This window comes from Podarcis tiliguerta (genome assembly GCF_965153285.1).
Source record: "Podarcis tiliguerta genome assembly, chromosome: 2".
Classification (NCBI taxonomy): Eukaryota; Metazoa; Chordata; class Lepidosauria; order Squamata; family Lacertidae; genus Podarcis; species Podarcis tiliguerta.
In genome coordinates this window covers 116,196,418-116,218,038 of record NC_139535.1, presented here as the reverse complement: position 1 = coordinate 116,218,038, position 21,621 = coordinate 116,196,418, and the positions used below count along the sequence as shown (strand labels likewise).

At 50.8% G+C, this 21,621-nt stretch overlaps 1 protein-coding gene across 2 annotated transcripts; it reads left to right on the top strand.

The window, feature by feature from the left end:
• The first annotated feature begins 2,793 nt into the window (after positions 1-2,793).
• FKBP11 (FKBP prolyl isomerase 11) lies at positions 2,794-21,131 on the top strand. 2 transcript variants are annotated; one of them, XM_083428117.1, is made up of 8 exons: positions 2,794-2,834; positions 6,274-6,371; positions 10,599-10,727; positions 15,027-15,092; positions 17,052-17,139; positions 17,634-17,667; positions 18,966-19,036; positions 20,892-21,131. In XM_083428117.1, the coding sequence occupies exons 3-8, from the start codon at positions 10,710-10,712 to the stop codon at positions 21,107-21,109; spliced, it is 495 nt and encodes a 164-aa protein (XP_083284243.1). In that variant the 5' UTR covers positions 2,794-2,834; positions 6,274-6,371; positions 10,599-10,709; the 3' UTR covers positions 21,110-21,131. The 2 variants fall into 2 exon arrangements, with proteins under 2 accessions (XP_083284243.1, XP_083284244.1); XM_083428118.1 differs by lacking the exons at positions 2,794-2,834; positions 6,274-6,371; positions 10,599-10,727 and adding an exon at positions 14,379-14,684.
• The last annotated feature ends 490 nt before the right edge of the window (positions 21,132-21,621 follow it).

Here is a 21,621-nt window from a genome sequence, read left to right as displayed (position 1 = left end):
CTCCGAAGGGGTCACTGCCGATGGAGCCACTGAGGATTCTGGCCTGAGGGCGCCCTGCTGGGGTAACTCAGTCACCGGCAACCCATCTGGTTCCCACCCTGGCCTGAGCGCAGAATCTCTGAAGTACCCATTTCTCTGTCTTCTGGATCCGCTTGAAGTTCCATGTTCGGAGGTGCCTGGCTCTGATCCGAGGGGTCAAAGACTTGCTTGTGTCCAACTCAGTGTTGGCACACTTCGATGAAAAGCTTCCGGTGGTACTGGCTTGTGACGCTTCCTCTTATGGAGTGGGCACAGTACTGGGCCACCAGCTTCCGGACAGGAGGGAAGTCCCAGTGGCTTACTTCTCCCAAACTCTCATGTCGGTGGAGCACAACTACTCCCAGATCGACAAGGAGGGTTTGGCAATAGTTAAGAGAGTCAAAAAGTTTCATGACTTTCTTTATGGTCTGGGGCGTCGCAAATGGCGCACACTTTGTCCTCTGCTGGATGGAGGCCGTCCGTGTCAATCCGGAACGCCAAGAAATAACCCTGGTAAAGTAAAGGTAAAGAGACCCCTGACCATTAGGTCCAGTGGTGACCAACTCTGGGGTTGCGTCCACGCTAACTCCAAACTGTAGGCGTTTGACCCTGAAGGCAGCCCTATGAGTCACGTTTGTCTGGGCGTCTGCGGTGGCCTTGTCAACGGTTAGCTGTTGATAAGCTTGCACTAAATCCAGCTTCCCAAAGATCTTGGCTCCAGCCAGGGTTGCCTAACACGTGGCTCACCACCGGAACCGGCTACGCATGGTCCTGCAAGGCCTGGTTCAGGGTGCATTTGTAATCACCACAGATACGGACTGAGCTGTCCAGTTTAACCGGTGTGACGATTGGGGTTTCCCAGGTTCCCGAAGCTACCGGCTCTAGGACCCCTTGGGCGACTAAGCGATCAAGCTCCTCATCAATCTTGGGTTTAAGAGCAAACGGGACTCTACGGCCCTTGACCCGAATAGGTTGTAGCATGGGGTTGAGCCGTAGGGAAATCGGGGGTCTGTTGTACAGGCCCAGGGTTCCGTCGAAGACTGATGGATGCTCCTGGTAGATCGAGTCGAAATCTGCCCCTGATTAAGCCCTGAAATACCTAAGCCTAACGGCCTGAACCATGCTAGGCCTAGAAGGCTAGTGAATGGGTCTTCAGTTATGATGAGGTTCAAATTCTTTGTGTATTTCTTAAACTATACCTTGAAGGTGCCCATCCCCTTTAGCTGGATTCTTTTTCTCTGGAAGTCCCACAGCACTATGGGGGCCGGGCGGAGAGGAGGGCCACCGTTAGGGCAAAGCTCTTTCAGAGTCTTAGCAGATATTATGGAGTAGGATGAGCCAGTATCCAACTCCATAGTCCGCGGGGTTCCCTCTATCTTGAGTTGTACCCTAAGCTTATTGGACACCGGGGACGGAAGTTGAAGTACCCTGGCTGGAGAGGTGGACTGTAACTCCTCCTCTATGTAGGCCTTGTGGACACATTGCTTGGGTCGTGCTCCAGAGGTCTTGTAGCGGCAGACTTGACCAATGTGCCCAGTCTTCCCACAGCGGCAACATGTGGCGTCACGAAACCTGCATGTCTGATGCTCGTGGTGTTCTCCACAGCTGGCGCAGGTTCCTTGAGGTGCGTCAGATGACCGTTGGTTCGATGATGCGCTCGTAGCTTGGGAGCAGTGGTGTTGGTCGGATTGGTCCGAAGCTAGGTGGACATCCTCATTGTGGGAATCTATGGAAGACGACCGGTCTCGCTGGATGCGGTGAGTTCTCCTTTCGGTACGTGGGCAGTGGGCCGCCTCGTGGGTGTTATCCTTCTCAAAGGCCGTGGCCATATTCATTGCTTCCATCATTGTGATTGTCAGCAGCTTGCGGCGGAGATGGCTGTCTCGCATGCACCGGCGAACCTTTCGAGAAGTCGTTCCTTGATGTCAGCAAAATGACAATACATCACAATCCCCGGAGCGCTGCGATGTATTCACTTGCTGACTCTTGCGCTTGTTGCTCTCTGTGCGCAAAGTCGTAGCAGCGGTGGTTCTTAGTTGGCCAAGGTGCGAGGTGTCTTGTCATAGCCTGTCAGCTTATCGAAAGTTCATGCCTCTATGTCCCTGGGTGGCATCAGACCTTCCAGTAGAGTGATGGCGGAACTTCCCAGCACCGTCAGTGGCACATCCACCTTGTCTGCCTCCCTAAGGGAAGCCTTGTAGTCGGACATAGCTCCTTATTCGGCAGAGCCACTGCGGCCATTCTGCAGGATGGCTCATATCGAAGTCCAGTGGCGGCCGACTATGCCTGGTAGCCATCCTCGGATCTGGAGCAGTCACTTGTGCAATTGTGGGTGGTTGCGAAGACGCGGCAGGTGTGATCTCGTTTCCGGGACTATTTGCTGAGTCCGGCGTGGCAGTGAGGTCGCGCTTACTGCGAGGCGGCAGGCAACGGTGCTGCGGTGTGGTCTTAGGCCTCTGGCAGCCGGTGGGAAGTCATCAACATCCCATCCTCATCGCCATATTCGGAAAAAGTCAGAAGCCAAGGCAGTATAAGTTCCTCAACTAGGTTTATTCATCATTTGTCAGTGACAACAGCTCACTCATAGGAACACAAGAACCAAACTGACTGGACAACACGATAATAATGCCAAGCATGAACTGACCGTTGACAGTTGGCAGTTGACAGAGCATGTGCTTACTTGCCATTAGAACGTTCATCTACCAACGCATCTACGATTGGTTAGAACGCGGCTTGTAACATAAAATGTGTTAAACCCAATATATAACATACTGAAAGCAAAGGAAACTGCAAAATCTCTTGAGTTCCTTAAGAAGGTAAGAAAAGCCTGCTGGATCAGACCAGTGGCCCATCTAGTCCAACAGATGCCTGTGGAAAACCTGCAAACAGGATCCGATCTCAAGAGCCTCTCTGGCAGCTGACGTCCAGAAACATCTGCCTCTAACTGTGGACTCTGGGCACAGTTGTCGTGACTAGTAGCCCTCAGTAGCCCTCTCCTCCTCCATTAATTTGTCTCTCCCTCTCTTAAAGCCATCTAGTTTGGGGGCCATCACTGCCTCCTGGGGGACCAAGTGCCATAGCTGAACTGAGTATTGCTTGAAGAAGCGCCTTCCTTCTTTTTATCTGTCCTGAACCTTCAACGTTCAGTTGCATTAGATGCCCACGAGTTCCAGTGCTATGTTATTACCAGCTTTTTACCTCGAGCCCTTTTGCAGAAAGCCTGGCCTGGTGTATGGCAGCTCTCTTGCCATCTTTCCCATTAGTCCCGAATATGTTGGCTTCAGGCTCCCATCAGTCCCACCCAGCATAGCTAACTGCAGAGAGGAGGAGAGTTGTGGTTCAGCAAATTCTGGAGGGCCACAGGTTCCTCATCCCTGGTTTATTCTGAGTGGCAGCGGCTTTTCAGGGTCTCGGGCCCAGAGAGGTCTTCTCACATTGCCTGCTCCCCCCCCCCCAACAAAGATCCTCTTAAACTGAGATCCCAGGGACCTGTGGTCTTCTGAATGTTGCAAGCATGTGCTCTACCACTGTGCTTACTGTGGATGAGACTGCGCTCTCTGGTCATGTGCCATCCCAGCCAGGTGTGAATAAGACCAGAAGTGACATATATATCTCTGTTCCTTTCCTTTGTGGAAGCTCTGTAGTGCGGCAAACTGACTTCAGGGGAAATGTTTTGCTGTTACTTCCATCTTCTCACTGAGGGAGACCAGGCAGGGAACTATGGCTGAGAGACATATACTGCCTTGTGAGCAGTATATATGGAATGAAGCCCACAGAGGAGGGAGCAGGGGGGAGACTAAGGAACCAAGAAGTCTCTCATGATGGCCAGTCAACTCCTCCCAAACCTTTGTCCCTCATCCTTTAGCACACAGTACAGTCATCGTATTAAGTTTCAATCACCCCCAGGGCCTTGAACTTTTGCCCTTGTGCACAAAGGCTAGGTTTCTGAGGACTAGGTTGGGTATAGCTCTGGAAGCAATTCCATGGCATTGAGCAGTGTGATCTGAAGTCATCTATCTGCTTTTCCCTCACGCCTGTCACTTGTGCAGCGAAGAGGCATTTGCAAAACACAAGTGAGTATGATGCCCAATCTTGGCAATATATTGTGTGACTGAAGAATCTTTAAGTTCAAACGTGTGAAAATGCATTCAAAGCAGGAGGGTTATATATGCCACATGGGTGTTTTTCGGTCAACTGGGCGTAGGCTGAAGGCATATGGCGCATGCAGCAAACTGCTGAGGTTAAGGATATAGTAACTGGGACCTGGGGGAAAGTTGCAGTGTGGAGTTCAGGTTGCCTGACGGCTAGTCACACTCTTTCCTTTTTTATATATATATATAATATTTTATTAAGATTTTCACAAATTAACAAGGAAAACAAACAAAAAAAGAAGAAAAAAAGAGAAAAGATACAAAAAAAATAACAACGATTAAAAACAATTCCATCTTTCAAAACATATCCTTACATTAGCTTTTTTCTCGGACTTCCCCACACCTCCCCCCTTTGTATTTGAGTTCAATTGTTTGTTCAGCAAATCCTTTCCCTCTTTACCTTTATCTTAATTTTGGTCTTAATATTTTAACTTTACCTTTCCCTCTATTAACATTCCATTTTTTCCTAGTCTTTCAAACATTATTTCTAAAAACCCCTTAGCTTCAATCCAACATCATTCCAACATTCATTAATTTTACATTGTTTCTGTAAATAATCTTTAAATTTCTTCCAATCTTCTTCCACCATCTCTTCTCCCTGGTCTCGGATTCTGCCGGTCATTTCTGCTAATTCCATATAGTCTAGTCACACTCTTTCCGTTGATACTCCACTTTCCCCCCAAATTATATTAGTTTATTTTTGGATTTTCAGGTTTACAAACACCAACAAAGAGAAAAATGAAGCTATAATCAATGAATCCCCTTTGGCTTCCCTCCTCCCCTTTTGTGGATCCTTATGCCAACATTTTCTCCTGCATCACGTCTGTTACTCGGGTGGTGCTTCAGTTTGCCCAGGGGAGAGTAGGCAAGAAGCAACTTGGATGAAGAGAAAGCCACGAAGGAGTGCGATGGCCATGATCCAGAGCAGGTGTAAACTTTTCTGTCATGGAGACTCAAGCCTACAGTTTCAGCAGCCGACACATATGTTACAAAGAGAAGGGGGAACAGAGTCACACTTGCTTGGCATCTAAATGGAGTCCTGCTATTTAGACTGTGCGTCCCCGGCCAGTGATAAAATATTTCTATGTGTGCTGCCTCCTGCTGGGAAAGTTTAGGGATCAGTCACTGGGTGGTTTTGAAAGTCTAAGCAAATGAAATAAGAACGTGCACCCCCCCCCCCAGATAAGAGTACAAAATTGTGCATTTGGGACGGATTGTACAACTCGGTGGCTGAACACTTATTTTTCATGCAAAATACCTCAGCCTCTGGCATCTCTAGGTGGGGCTTAAACCTTGGAGAGCCTCTGATAGCCATTATGTAGGATCTGCAGCCCTTGGGTGAGGGGCCACTGGCATCAGGAATCTTGAGTGCTCTAGGCCCACAAAATGGCTGCCATTAGGATGGCTGGCCGGGCATAACACAAAATGGCTGCCACACCTAAAAGAGCAGAAAAAGAGAATTGTGCCGGCATTGGCGACTGCCCCATCAATTGAGAGAAAGCACCTGCATCAGACACTGCCATGCCCCCCTCCCATAAAGAAGCCCTTTGCTCTTCTTCGTTCAGAGGGTGGGTGGGTGTCCAATGTAATGTAAGCATGCTTAAGGGTCTGTAGTTCGATGTAGGAGAGGCCAAGCCAGCCAAAGAGGTACTACTGAGCAGGAAGAACAAGTAGCCTTTTGTGTGTGGTGGATTTTTGAGGGGGTATATTGTTTTGCATGAGGTACTGGCAGGCACACTGGCACCTCCAGGCTCCACGCTGGCATGTTGGCATGAAGCGGCTTCATGTAATTAGTATGCCTACCCCCTGAAGTCACACTGTTGCCCTGCCTTCCCCTACATGGAGCTTGGGCACCCAGAGCCAGAGAATCTACACATGCCACTGGCTGCCTATACCTGCAGAGCACCAGCTACATGCATAGGCGCCCTGTTCTCAGATGCCCCCCCCCCCTCCAGCTGTGAATGTCAGAGGGCAGAACCAGGAGACATGGCGGGGTGTAGCCTCATTGCCCATTTCAGCACATCTGAAGGGAGGCTTCTCTCTCCGGCGTATCATGTGGAGTGTGAAACCTGGGAAAGCCGTGTTCTTTCTTTATGTTCCACAGTTCGCTATCTGACAGGCTGTGAGCCAGATTTGCTAAGGAAACAATTTCACCTGATCTGTTGTAACTCTACTACCCCGTTTTAATCCAGTCACGAAAAGGTAATTGCTTCCATTTTTCATGTGAAAGAAAACTGCCACCAAAAGCTGACATTTTAATCATGCTTCTCTTTTCGGGTTCTCTTACGTCATGCTCCCTGCTGGTTGCTACTCAGTATTTTATTATAGCCTAACTGCTGCAGAAGAAGAAAGCAATCCAGGGTTGGAATCGGAGGTTGGCATCCCTGGCAGGACCAGCCCTGCTGTTAGGGCAGAGCAAAGCAGCCTCAGGCAACAAGCGCTGGGCAGTAGGTAGTGGTAGTTTGGTGTGGGAGGGCAGAGTTATGTGTGCCATGTGGCCTGCCCTGTGCTCCCTCACCTAGTCCTGCAGGTGCAGTGGTGGCAGCCAGTGCTGAGGTGGGATTCAGCTGCCAGTCTTGCCAGCTTCTGGGCAAGGAATGACAGGGCAGTGAGTCATGCCCTGCTTTGTCTCGGGCGGCAAAATGTATTGGACTGGCCCGGATTATTGGGCACTGGCATGAGGTCCACACCCCACCCAGCGGGCCTGCTGCCAACCCCTGGAAGCTCCAAGCCCTTCGCCTTGCTATCACCTGCCCCTCTGAACATGGGAGCTATGACAAGCGAGAAGGTGCAACAGAACAGCAGCATGCTTCTCCATTTGCCTTGCGCTCCCCCTCTGGGTGGAGGTGCAAGTGGGCTTGGAGGAAGAAGGGAAACGGAGGGATGGAGGGCTCACCTTGCACAAGCGCCATCCAATACCTGGAGACAACCCTGGCGCAGCCTTGGTCATTCCCATTCTGTGTACAGCTCCGAACAGGCTGGTGCTATGCTGAAGTCTTAGGAGTAGGACTGAATGGTGGTAATGGACGAGAGCAGAGGAGCCCTTGGGGCTGCCTGTCAGTGCGGCTACAGAGTTTGCCAGTCTCAGCACCCAATCCTGCTGCACCGGTGGAGAAGCCATTGCTCTTCGGCATCATGGAGGAGAAGGGGAGCAAGCTGACAACATTGACGGGGAGAGACAGAGTGCCTTTTCTCCCCCCCCCCCCCACCTACCCCCAGCCTGAGCTGGAGCCTGCCTCTGGTTTCTCACCAGTTCTGGGCTCATCCATCTTGCATTGTCTCTGGGCAGAGGAGGGGGAAGCGCCCATAATCCCATTAAATGCCGCCAGCCCGTCTTCGGCTCATCACAGCAACGAGGGCTGGTATGTCAATATGGAGGGGGGCAGCCAGAGCCCTGGAATGACAATGGGGGCAGCAACACAGCAGGGGAAATAGCTGGCATGCCTATCCCGTCACCGGGGGCACCCAGCCGGCACCGTTCCAGAGCGCTCTTAAGCACCATTCCCAGCCTGGGCCTGCTTAGCCGAGTGGTCTACAGCGCCATCCAGATGCCGCAAAGTCGTGGTCTCTGAGGGCGGGGCAAGTTAGCTGGCAGGGGTGTGGGTCCACAGTATTCGGATGGCGCAGGCTGCCAACTTTTTAGCTGGCCACCAAAGCTGTGCTGCTCAGAGCAGCTTGATTTGCACAGATCACTGTCTCCACATGCTCTGGGAAGCTTCCTTGCTGGGCTTCTGCATATCAAGTTGAAAGAGTCCAAGAGCAAGCCGAGCTGTTCTCTCTTTTCCCTCCCTCCCTTCCTTCCTTCCTTCCTTCCTTCCTTTCATCCCCAGGCATGACTGGAAGAGCAGTAGGTTTTAAGTAAGGATCCTGGGGTCCCTGGTGGGGGAGGAGTGGATTTGTGGGAATGCCTGAATACCAGTTATCCTCGCCCATCTGTGTATCTCTAGACTGGCGTGGGGAGTATGGCTTTGACAATGCCGGGAAGCCAACAGGCCTGGGTGTTTTGTAAAAGGACGGGTTACAACACAGGTAAGTCCACCTGACACAACTACTCAAATTCGGGCATATGTGCATTGCACACCTGGTAGACTGCTACCTTTGATAATTCATAAGGAGTTTTTCCCAAGGGGGCAAAAATGCTCTAGGGCTGCTGAGTGCCCTTCAAATGCAGCCAGGTGAAGTCAATAAAGCACAGTGAGCTTGTTCCTTGTGATTCATGCTGGATGCATTCCAGACAGACAAGACAGACCTGTCTTGTCAGGGACCGGGATGGCTAGAGGGAAGGGACGCCACTTAGGCCTTTAGATCACAGGTGTCAAACACAAGGCCCGCGGGCCGAATCCGGCCCGCCAGACGTTGTCATGTGGCCCGTGTAGCCGCCATTCTCACTGCTGTTCTCGCCCATCCAGTGCACCATCGCCTGGTTGTGCGCCGCGTCGCCTTTCAGCACGAAGGTGGAGGTGAGCAGAGAGGCTGCTCCTCCGCGCGCCCCGGAAGCCGCTGCTGGTGCCATGCTCGGCCTCCGCTGTGCCGCCGCCGGGCAGGGATGCGAGTCTGGCAGGCGAGGCGCGGAGGCGGAGAACGGGAGGGAGCGAGCCGAGATGGAGGCGGGAGCGCGACGCGAACGCGCGGCGTGGGAGACAACGTGCCAGCAGGGCTTCCACGCCCAGGCGAGGCGCAGCGCCGCCCTCTGCCGGCGGGCCCCACCGAGCCCCGGAGCCCGGCCGCCTTCCCCGACGGCTGCTGGCAGCTGGCAGCAGGGCTGCAGCGAGCGCACCGGAGCAAGTGGACGGAAGCCCGGCGCCTGGGCAAGCGAACGTCCCCCTCAGCCTCGGCTTGCCACGGAGGGCAAGGGAGGCGGCTGCCTCAGGCAGCAGGATCCACAGGGGCAGCTCGGCCCGTTGTGGAAATGTGCTTCCTCCACCAGCACCAGATTTGGGGCCGTGCGGGCGCCTTACCCGCCCCGAGCCAAGGGAGGACAAAATAATGATAACGATGCCTATTTATTCTATGGGGGGGGGGGCACCAAAGTTTGTCCTCACTCAGGGTGGGTGCCATATTACCAAAGTCCGCCCCTGCCCCCCCTCAATGGGATTTGAAATCCAGGGATTTGAAATCCAATAAATTCCTAGGAGTGCCCCTGTCCGTACTGAGTAAGCCCATCAGCCCCTAAAAGCAGACGATACCAACTTTTCAACATTGTGATAGTGATGTTGTGATACGGTAGCGATATATTGCAGTGTTGAAAAGTAGAGGGAAGAACAAGCAGCATTGGCCCCCGTCAGAAACTGGGTTGCAACCGGCACATCTCCCCCCCCCCCCCGCCAGCACCTGGCACAGGGAGGAGGCAGCACCAGGCGGAGAAGGAAGAGAAGGCGTAGATAAGCCCCAGCCACAAGACGCAGTCCAGTAAAGGTGCCCTCAGACTGGGCCTGCACAATGTTATGATACATCACCACAGGGGCAGACTTTAGTAATCTTTCATAACAGGGGTGTCAGGCTGAATAAAATATTGAGGGGGGCAGGTAGGCCCCACCTCACATCATCATCATCATCATCATCATCATCATCATCATTTATTACGGGTCAAAGACCAGCTCGAACCTCACATAATTTATCACATGCCACACACATCCCATTTAAATGTCAAAGCCCATCAACTTTGGGGGTCTCAGCCTGCTCAAATATTTTAGGCCGATACAACCGGCCCTTTGAGGGTGACCAAACTGCTGATGCGGCCCCCGATGAATTTGAGTTTGACACCCCTGCTTTAGATTGAATAACCTCGGGGTGCTTATTTTCCGGGGGTGGAGGTGGAAAGAGGATTTGTGATGTTTTGCTGCCACACAGTGGTGACAGCAATGTACTGCACCTTTGCAAAATCTGCATTTTGTAATTTATAAGAATGCCTCTGAACTGCCACTATTTTGCTTTGTTGTTTAGTCGTTTAGTCGTGTCCGCCTCTTCGTGACCCCACGGACCAGAGCACGCCAGGCACCCCTTCAACTGTGTACTGAAATTTTAAAGGCACATCCAAACTGGGGTGTGTGTGTGTGTGTGTTTTCCTACAACATGTCTTTGACACAATAATAATGCATTAATGGTGGATATATACTAGAATGTCCACACATTGTTCTGTGTTATTAGTTGCTCTGCAAAGCTTCCCCAGTGTCACTGCATTAATGTGATACAGAGCGGCACTCTTGCACAACAAAAGCAGGTCCCAAGAAATAAACATGATCTCTGGACATTTGTGCTATTAAAAAGGTTACAGGATTTCAGCAGGAAGCTACAGGATGTGCACCAATCAGAGGCAAAGGAGTATGTCTGCCCCAAAACTTCCCCAGGCGCAGACTGTATTGAAAGTGGGATCATGTGTAACCATCATAATATTATTATCAGGAATGCACAGATAGTTATTTCATCTAGCTCCATACTGCCAACAACGAGTGACAGCAGCAGTCCAGGATTTCAGACAGGATCTCTTCCATTCCTACCTCGAGATGTCAAGGACTGAACTTGGGATCTTCTGAATGCAAAATGTATTCAACCACTGAGGTATGTGCCTAGGTCACATGTGCTTGCAAACACAGATTTATTGACCTCCTCCCATGCCCCTCTCTGTACATTTTCAAATGTACACTTAAACATTTTAAGCCGCCCAAGTAGATTCAAAATCATGGGATGTCCCTCCAGTTGAATCAATATAGTTCTGAGCAAGCTTGTGCAAACAAGTCACTAAGATCAGTTTTGTACAAGTTAATGCAATACATAAGCTGGTGGTAACTTATAGCTAGCAAGTTAGTTGCAAATGTACCCTTTAAAATGAAATCTCTCTCTTTAGCTACATGCCAATGGCTTCTAAGAGTGCCTTGTGCTGTTTAGCTTTCTTTTCCACAAAATTGTACAGTGGTACGTTGGGTTACAAACACTTCGGGTTACAGACTCTGCTAACCCGGAAGTAGTACCTCGGGTTAAGAACTTTACCTCAGGATGAAATCAGAAATCGTGTGGTGGCCGAGCGGCAGAAGTTCCCATTAGCTAAAGTGGTACCTCTGGTTAAGAACGGTTTCAGGTTAAGAACGGACCTCCAGAACAAATTAAGTTTGTAACCAGAGGTACCACTGCTCTGTGATTGGGGGCAGTGACCATGTTCATGTTCAGAGCTAGATGAATCTTGGGATGCTGGTGACTCAAGAGTTTTCAGACTTTGGTGCTGGCACCTAGAAATTAGGAAAACATACAGGGCTGCTGCTGAAGAATGCAAGGTATTTTCCCCCTAGTCATTAACTGTTTGTTACAACAGCTGTTCCTCTACTGTCTGGGTTCAATTTGAAACCCAGACTTCTAGAAATGTGAGATTACACACATTGCTGTATTACATCTGTTTTGTTTAGACCCTCCAACCACCACCAGTACTAGATCTTTCCTCATCTTCGAGAAGTCCCCTTATCTTTTTTGGCAACTGCTCTCGCAGCACGCTCAAGGTGACAGTCCCTGCTGATAGGAATTGGCAGGCGTGTTTGCTTTCCACGTCAGCTTTAATAACAGGCAAAGCTACCTGTGAAAGCAAATGCCTGAGAATTGACCAGTCCTTTCCATTCCATATGGTCAAAGAACCCTGTAGCTGAGTGTGTGTAATGGTCTAAAGATTTTCTGTAGTTAGAGACATCTTAACTGCAAGTTGAGGTGTCTCTGTGTATTCAAAGTTGTGCGCTGGTGTCCACATTGCTTGTGCCACCATCAGTTTGTGTAGACATCTGCACATGCATTTGCAAGTGTGCAAATAAACATTACCGTATTTTTTGCTCCATAAGACGCACCAGACCATAAGACGCACCTAGTTTTTGGAGGAGGAAAACAAGGAAAAAAATATTCTGAATCTCGGTAGCCAGAACAACAAGAGGGATCGCTGCGCAGTGAAAGCAGCAATCCCTCTTGCTGTTCTGGCTTCTGGGATAGCTGCACAGCCTACATTCGCTCCATAAGACGCACACACATTTCCCCTTACTTTTTAGGAGGGAAAAAGTGAGTCTTATAGAGCAAAAAATACGGTATATCCATTTTGGTAGGCTTCTCCATATCTGGGCTAGAGGTTGAATCATTAGGTGCGACGGACAGGCTTCTGCACTTTTCATTACGGTGCACACACAGCCTTTGAGCTTGTTCTGCAGGATATGCAAAGCTGCAGGTATACACATTTCCTTTTGGAAACAATTAGTAAAAGTTGAGAAGTCCCATGTCCTCCTTTCCACCTGGCTGCTCCAAGCCAGTGCACACCTGTGCATATTCACAACCATTATAATTATTCACTGCCAGTGTGTAAAGCACCATAGAGCTAGACAAGCAACATAGACAGGTCCCTGCACCCACAGAGCTTACAGTTTAAAACAGTGAAGAAACAATAGGGCAAAGGGAGGAAAGGCAGAGGAAATGTAGGCAGGTGCTGTCATCTTTTTACAAGTGTGCTGGTAATTAGGAATGAGTGGGGATTAAGAGGAAAAGCCAGACGCATTGTGGAAAAGGTGGGTTTTGAAGAAAGGGAGAGAGCGGGGATCATGTTTATGTATTGTGAATGCAACAGTACATGCAAGGGTCAGCAGCCCTGGAAGAACAGGGAGAGATAATTTAAGAGAGTAGGAGACCTTCAGTGGGTAGGAAAACTAAGGCATGGGGGCCAGATCCAGCCCAATCGCCTTCTAAATCCAGCCTGCGGACAGTCGGGGAATCAGTGTGTTTTTACGTGAGTAGAATGTGTCCTTTTATTTGAAATGCATCTCTGAGTTATTTGTGGAACAGGAATTCATTCATTTCCCCACCCCCCAAAATATAGTCCGGCCCCCCACAAGGTCGGAGGGACAGTAGACGGGCCCCCTACTGAAAAAGCTTGCTGACCCTAGGCCTAGTCCCAATAGTGTGAGGCAGGGATGACAGTGCACAAGACAGAACCTCCACATGCTCATGCAGTCTGTGTGACAAGGCCCTTGCTCTCATTCCCAAATGTGGGATGGGTTTTTATAGGTAACTTTTTCAGCAGGGGGCCGGTCCGCTGTCCCTCAGACCTTGTGGGGGACCAGACTATTTTCTGGGGGGGGGGGGATGAATTCCTATGCCCCACAAATAAGCCAGAGATGCATTTTAAATAAAAGGACACATTCTACTCTTGTAAAAACACGCTGATTCCCGGACCATCCTAGGCTGTAAAACCTTGATTTGAGCAAGTCCAGCTTTGAAGTAAGCTGGCTCTCCTATTCTTACCAGCTTAACAAACAATCAGGCAACAAATTGGAAAGTATAATTTATTTACTGGTACTTTATGATGTTGCACTGGTTCACAGCAATGGCGGCAGTGAAAGCCATGCAGGCAAAATACTTATATTTGCAGTGTAACCAGCTTGAGGCATTTGCCTGAACTGGAGCAAGCACAGCATAGCTCTGCCCTCATGGTTGGTTGAAGAGAGAGGGGAACAGGGAGCAGTAGAAGTTCCTTCCTCTCCAGGAAAGGAGGGGAAATGACATCACACAGAGTTCTGTCTAGCATTTGTGTTTCTATGGTCTGAGCATCTGCCTATCAGTAACACAGCTCTGTGGTGTTAGCACTTTCTCATGCTGACAAGAATATGCCTTTATTAGCTTTTGGCTGCTAATCTCCCACACCAAAGCCGAGTCTTCCAATTTGTGAAGAAGTGCCCTGCGAGCAAATGCAGAGTGTGCTCCTCCTCCCAGGGCTATCCAGAGCCAGATGGGCGGGGTATAAATAAATAATAATAATAATTACTATTATTATTGTATTTTCAGAGAGGGTGGCACCTTCCTGGGCGCCATTGTGTGGGTGCTGTGGGGAACAGTGTGCTGACCTGCGGAACTCCCTGCTGCAGGATTTCACCAGAGGCCTGGATGGGGGTGGGGAGAAGAGGCCTGCTTAGCCCACCTTCCCCTTCCCACAGCAGCCAGATGCCAGTGGGAATCCTGCGAACAGAAGGGCACAAACAAGGAGGCACCTGTTCTGCAGCAATAAAACTGCTAGCACATTTGCAAAGTTGAGAAGGGTCATGTATGGTTTCAAATTGGATGGGGGGGGGTCCTGCATGGCAAAGGGGTGGACTAGATGATCCTCGGGATCCCTTGCAACTCCACGATTCTTCTCCAGCAACATTCCTACATTTCTTGCACCCCGTTCGGTGTTGCTGAGCCCGTGTCTCTCGAAGGCCTGAGAGCAGCACCTCGGCTGCGCTCCCGGTGCCAGGAGAGCCCCCTCGCTCGCTCGCTCCGGCCCTCCTTCCTTCCTCCGGGGCGGGGAAGCGGGCAGCAGGGGGCGGCGCCAGGAGGAGGCACCCTGCCCTGCCCTGCGGTGCTCCGACTCTGGGCCACCTCTCTCTCGCCATGCTACCTCTCCGCTTCGGCCTCGTCCTCGTCCTCCTGTGCGCAGCCGGCAGCCGCGCGCAGCGGGCGGAGGACGAGCCCGAGAGCCCGAGCGAAAGCGCGCCCCCCCGGGAGCTGCAGCTGGAAACCCTGGTGAGGGCGCGCGGGCGCAGCAGCTGCGTGTCCTGCCCGGCCGGCGGCCAGAAGTGCCCGGCACGCCTTCGAGATGCCGCCGGCGAAGCTGGCAGGGAGAGACGCAGCCCGGGGGCGCGCCTGGTCCTCGCCCGGGCCTCTTGCGCGGCGGGTGGGGCGGGAGGAGCGAAGCGCCGGTGCCAGTGACTCTCGGCGCGCGCTTTGGGGCGCAGCGGAGTCTTTGGAGAGGCCCCTCCGCCGCCCCCCGTGGGCGCGCTGCTGCTGCACGGATGGAGAGCCCCGCGCGGCTCGGATCCGGGGCCCCCGCTCACGCCCTGCCCTCTCTCTCTCGGCTCTCCGCAGGTGGAGCCCCCCGATGACTGCGCGGAGCGCTCGGCGCTGGGAGACACGCTCCACATCCACTACACGGTAAGCCGAGGCCGGGCGCAGGGCGCGGGGAAAGCCGCGCACGAACACGTCAGCACCGGCGCTTCCCGGCCGCCCGGGGAGGGGCTTCCCGCGGCTCCGCCCTCCGGGTCAGCCCGGCGCGGATGCTGGGCAGGAAAGATCGGCGGGAGCGGGGGGCGCGTTGGTGCGTTTGGTTTCGGAAAGGCGAGCTGTGCGCCCCGGTGCCAGTCCTCCCTTTGCCGCCGTGGAAGAGGCTGCGCGTGTTTTCGGAGCAGCCCTCCGCGTCCCGAGGCCCAATCGGCTTTTGCTCGGCTGCCACATGGACACCGGGACGAGCCCTGGAGCCCGGGCTGAGGCTTCCGCGGGGCGCAAGGGCTCCCAGCAAAAGGGCAGAGGAAGAAGGGTTCAGTTGCAGCCAGGCTGGTGCAGACCCCGCGTGGGGCAGCCGGGTGCCCTCCAGATGGCGTTGGATTCTGGCTCCCATCAGTCTCGACCGCTGGTCCTGCCAGCAAGCGGCTGGCGGAGCTGGGAGTCCCAACATATGGAGGGGATTTAGGGGAGTGCAGGCAGTTACCCCTCACAGGGCACCCAGTCCAGGGGACACAAAATAATAATAATAATAATAATATTAATAATATTAATAATATTAATAATATTAACAACAACAAAACCCAGATTTATGCAGGTACTTAAGGAGCAGGTGGGGCTCATTCGCCTGGGAAGGTAGCCCATCTCAGAGAAGGACAGTGGCGTAGCGTGGGTTGTCAGCACCCGGGGCAAGGCAAGTAATTTGCGCCCCCTAACCCGTGGATTTGCGCCCCTTAACCTGTGGATTTGCGCCCCCTAACCCCCAGAGGTTGCGCCCGGTGCGGCCGGCCTCCCCTGCACCCCCCACGCTACGCCACTGGAGAAGGAAACCGATCCTCAACCTTGGCTGCCATGCAGGACATCTTCTGGAGAAGAAAAGGCTAAGGCGGCAACCTCACACAAATCTGGAGTGGAGTCCCTAAGATGGTTGTCTCCTTTAGGCAACTCCTGCAGCCAAGCTGGTTCCAAATATCTTGCTCTATTTCCCTTTGGACCACATCAGCAAGGCCTGGGGGGTGTCTTGTGATCTGGGCAGCTGAGGACCTCCATACACACCGCCCAGGCTTGTGCCCCAGGGGCCTCACCTTTGTGCTGCTATTGCAGCAGTTTGACTTCACCCCTGGAGGTGCACTCCATTGTCTCTCAAGATAGATGCCAACAGCCTACTGAGAATCATAGAATCATAGAACTGTAGAGTTGGAAGGGACCCTGAGGATCATCTAGTCCAACCCCCTGCAATGCAGGAATATGCAGCTGGTCCATACAGGGATCGAACCTGCAACCTTGGTGTTATCAGCACCATGGTCTAACCAACTGAGAAAATCCATTAAAAAGCAACTGCACCAAAAGGAATTATTGTGAAAATAAGAATGGGTGCCCAATTTTGTCCTCATTCATGGTGTTGTATTACCAAAGTCTGTCCCTGACCTCATTGGCTACCCCTGGTGTAGAAAGTGTCCCTTGAAAGTCAAACAGGTATTCTGAAGGGAGGGAAGCATATTTTCTTAGTTGCTGGGATAGATGATGCACACAACACAACACCATAGAAGAGATGTTCCTGCCAGTGTGAGAAAAGCGAATGCGTCTCCTTTTTAAAAATCTCGCTTTTAAAAAATAATAATGGAAAATGACGTCATGGTGGAAATCACCACCAGCCTTTTTCCTGACACTGTGTTGCTCCATTTGTCTCAGAACTACAAGTTTCCACACTTCCTGAAAGTTTTGTTTTTCCGTGCAGTTTAGCAACTGCTTGTGGGCTTCCTTTAGGAAATTGCTTAGCTGCCATGAGACTAGACTAGCTGCTGGACCGACTGGGGCTTTGGTCGGATCTAGCAGCTGTCACCACTGATGGCAGCAGCTGAATTGCTGGTTCATAGCTTTCTTTCTTTGCAGGGTACCCTGGAAGATGGCCGCGTCATTGACAGCTCTCTGTCCCGGGACCCACTGCAAATGGAGCTGGGCAAAAGACAAGTCATCCCAGGTACAGCTCTGGAACTCGCACTCTGAGGCCAATTTGGCTAACGAACTTCCCACGCAATTTGGACAAGAACTGGAGCAGGAACGTTATCCACTATTGGACCTTTTCCAATACAGTGATACCTTGGTTTACAACCATAATCCGTTCCGGAGGTCCTGTTGTAAACCAAAACAGGTTGTAACCCAAGGCGCGCTTTCGCCAATGGGGCCTCCCAAAAAAATGGGTTGTAATCCAAAAAAGGGGACAAACTCTCCCCTTTGTTACATATATTTAGGTGCCAGGTAAAAACTTTGTGTTTCCTGTTGCTCCCTTACAAATGTTGCTTGCATGTGGCATCATTTAAGTTCTGCACTGAGTGCATGCTACTCTACTGATGCACTCAGCAGCTCACAAATGACTCTGACCCTGGTTGAAAGCAGTGCGGCTTGCATTCAAATATAAACAGTGATGAATGTAAGCCACACTTAACTCTTACCTGTGTTTATTCTTTTGCTCAGGTTTAGAACAGGGTCTGCTGGATATGTGTGTTGGGTAAGTAACTTTCAGTGTGCTTGCCTTGTAGTCTGTGTTACCATCTCTGAGCCCCTTCCCTAAAATGGACCTTTCACAAGCTTAATGCAAGCCACAATTTCTCACCTTCTGATGCGTCTCATCCTATGCTACACTCAAGATACCCCAGCCCTACCTTTTTAAACTTGGGAAGGTTCCCTGTGAGGCAGTGTAAGAACTCTTGGTCTCGTCCCATAAATGTGCCTGTTGGAAACCTCTCTATTCTGCCAGGCCTATGCGGGTGATTAAGATTATCTTGGGCTGGAGTATTGTTTAGAGGGTTGCTGCTGCTACTGTTAATATTTTGGATCTTTATTTTGGATCTTCTGGTTTATGTGGAAGTTGTTCAGTTTGGTTGTGCACTTCCTGTTCATTTGTTTATTGTTTATGACTACTTTTGTTATTTTTGTAGTTGTGTAATTTTTTAATATGTTGTAAGCCGCCTTGAGCTTTAACTTTGGAAAGTCAGCATGCAAATAAAATGATTGATTGGCTGATATCCCATAATGGTTTTAAGATGTTTGTTTTAAATTGTTTTGACTTTAGGATGGTTTTGATTTTTTATTATTTTACTGTACGGTTTTATGATAGGGACGCGGGTGGCGCTGTGGTCTAAACCACTGAGCCTAGGGCTTGCTGATCAGAAGGTCGGCGGTTCAAATCCCCGCAATGGGGTGAGCTCCTGTTGCTCGGTCCCAGCTCCTGCCAACCTAGCAGTTTGAAAGCACCCCAAAAAGTGCAAGTAGATAAATAGGTACCACTCCGGTGGGAAGGTAAACGGCATTTCCGTGCGCTGCTCTGGTGTCGGAGTTCCGTTGCGGCTTAGTCATGCTGGCCACATGACCCGGAAAAACTGTCAGCGGAGCAGACAAACGCCGGCTCCCTCGGACTGTAAAGCGAGATGAGCACCGCAACCCCAGAGTCATTTGCGACTGGACTTAACTGTTAGGGGTCCCTGTCCCTTTACCTTTATGATTTTAAAGAGTTGTAAACCACTATAATTTATTTCTATATATCAATAAGCAGCATACAAATATTTTATGTATAAATGTGAAAAGGAAATCCAACTTTTAAAAAATTGGTGTGAAGCATCTATAGAGCATTTATTTGAATCCTGCTCCCTCCAGTCAAGGAATTTCTAGATTGTTTCACTGATGACTCCAATTTCCTGCCCAGGTTTTTTTTTATAAAATGCCCAGTGAATCCCCACTGAAGTCAACAGCTTTGTACACCTGTGTCCTGTCCTCAAATGCTGACATGGCATTCCTTCTTCCTTGCAGGGAAAAACGCAGAGTCATCATCCCCCCTCACCTGGCATACGGCAAACGAGGTTCCCCACCAGCTGTCCCAGGTACGATCCAGCGACTAGCACCTACTTGATGGCCATTTGGCAGGACATCTTGGCAGGTTGTTTTTCTCTAGGCTGGTCTATCTGCTTCCGTTGCCTTTGGATGTACAGTTGGCACATGGGCTCTGATTTGGGGTTGAAGAACTGAGAAGGGGAGCTTGGAAAGCGACTGACTGTAGCGGGGTGGTCGCTTACAGCATTTTGATGCTGTGGGATAGCTAGATGTGAACTACCACTGGGTGACTGCATGAGAAAGAGGCAGTGTGGGGTGCTTGGTACAGTATTGGCAGACAGGATTTCTCCATCAGTTTTCTTTTTAAATGCAATATATTTAGTTCCTTCCATTCCCTTCTCATCTCCTGCTTATCACGAAGCAGCGGTAGCAAGCAGTGGGTTTAAGTTCTAAAAAGGGCTGAGCCGAGCCTGAATCCTGCACAGAAGCAGTGTTGGTTCAAGATTTTCCTGCCTGAAGCAGAGCTCAATGGCCCCGTTAGGGCTTTTAGTTTTGCTGCAGCAAATTCCTGGCTATGTTCCTACACCCAGATGTGCAAAGAATTGCTGTAGTTAAGCAATGGTGAAATGTACTCTGCACACACTCAGAAGCACTTCAATTACTTCATAATTTCCTGGGCCAACACAAGGCATTTAAAAAAGTTTTCTGGGCTGAGCCGTGGTTTCACATTTCTAGTGAAAATGCACCCTAACCTAAGGTGAATTCAGGCGTGTTGACTGAATGGGACAAAATTCACACAAATGTGTGGAAAGTCCAGAGTTGCATTTGAACGTGTGAGGTAAGAGCCGCATTGACAGGTGTTGCAGTGTTACTGAATGCACACAACTTTTGGAGAAAACATGGTGGCCAACCTGTGTAGCTCACAATGGAGCATCTGGCCAGTTCAGTAAGGAATTGGGATGTTTGACTTATTAGCTGCTGGCATTGGGGCTGGATGGGATGGCATCCTCAGCTGAAGCTGCCCTGTGCTCATCACCCCACATTAACCCCATTCCTTTAAGGATCTGTAGCTGCCCCCAAAGTGTGGCTGGCATATGTGGTTGCAATCTAGGTATCAGCTTGGGCGAAGTATATGCTCCTCTAGGAATCAGTTTGCATATAGTTTGCAGTTAGACAAGCAGCCGTGGCCCTGCTTACGTTCTGCCCTCGGCCTGGCAGTTCACGTAGCCTGCAGAGCCATGCATTTTGAGCCTCCATGCAAATGCAGGTTGGTGGCTGTGTTCTCTGCTGGCTTTTGTGCCCTGACCAATTGCACCAGCGCAGGGATGCCGGCATAAAGAGGGTGAAGGCAACCCTTTGGGTCTCTCGCGTGGAGCATCCTATGGACAATACAGACCCTCAGAGAAACCTAGGAAGCGCAGTGTGGTCTATGTTGACTGGCTGTGACTGTCCAAGATTTCAGGCAGGATTCTCTTCCAGCCTTACCTGTGTAGGCCAGGGAATGGGTGTGCTTCTTTCTGCATGCAAAAGAGGTGCTCTACCACTGAGCCACAGTCCTTCTGCAAAAGTTACCTTTTGCCAATACGGGATATGGGGCTGGAGGGACCGATTGCCTGGCACAGGGAAGCAGAACTAAGTTTCTCTTTTCTCCTATGCTAGAAATGACATTTAGTTGCAGCAGCACCAGTGGTGCAGTTTGCACTATGATATTGAGGAGGGCCTCTTGCTAATTTTTTTGAGTGAGCCCCCAAAGTCCTGACAGCACCGCTGAGCAGCGCAAAGCCTTGTTTGTGCTTCTCCAGCTGCCATAGATGCTTAACACTGACAGGAAAGATTTCCTAGGGACCTGCCCTGCCTGAATTGTCCCCCAGCGCTGCTTCACCCAACTCTCTCCTCTCTCTCCAGCTGACGCAGTCCTGCAGTTTGAGGTGGAGCTGGTGGGGCTGTCCAGAGCCACCTACTGGCAGAAGATGCTGAACGATGTGCTGCCCCTGCTCTGCATCGGGCTTGTCCCTGCGCTCTTGGGGCTCATTGGCTACCACCTGTACCAGAAAGCCCGGGCACCCCGTGTCTCCAAGAAGAAACTCAAGGAGGAGAAGAGAAACAAGGCTAAGAAGAAATAAAGTGCCTCCTCATCTTTTTGGACATGGCTTTGCGGTTGCTTCTCTTGTGGGGCTCTGCTCTGTTGTGCTCACACCTTCACGAAAAAGCGGAGGGTAGGGGTAGGTTGAATGAAGGGCTGGTCTCACCTCCCAGGATGTAGTAGTTTGAACAGTCTTTAACCAGGGAAGGGTATCTAGGGGGTATTACTGCAATATATAAGCAGCTCAGTCTAGCTGGTCAATCGAAGATTGCCTATTTCTGAGAGTCACGTCTAGCAAAGCACTGGCAGGCCATTCAGAATATACATTGAGCAGTACTCCTGTATTGTTTTACAAAGTTTAAAATTCCCATGGCCTAGATTGTGCTGCAACAGGGGGCAGAGTGATGCATTTGCAATCTTTCAGGTATATTTGCAATATGTTCTTTAGACGCCGGTGGCCTCCAGCTCTCACCGGTCCCAGCCAGCATGGACAAAGGCCAGGTACTCCAGGAGCAGAAGCCCAGCAGCGTCTGAAGGGCACCCTTGATTTGC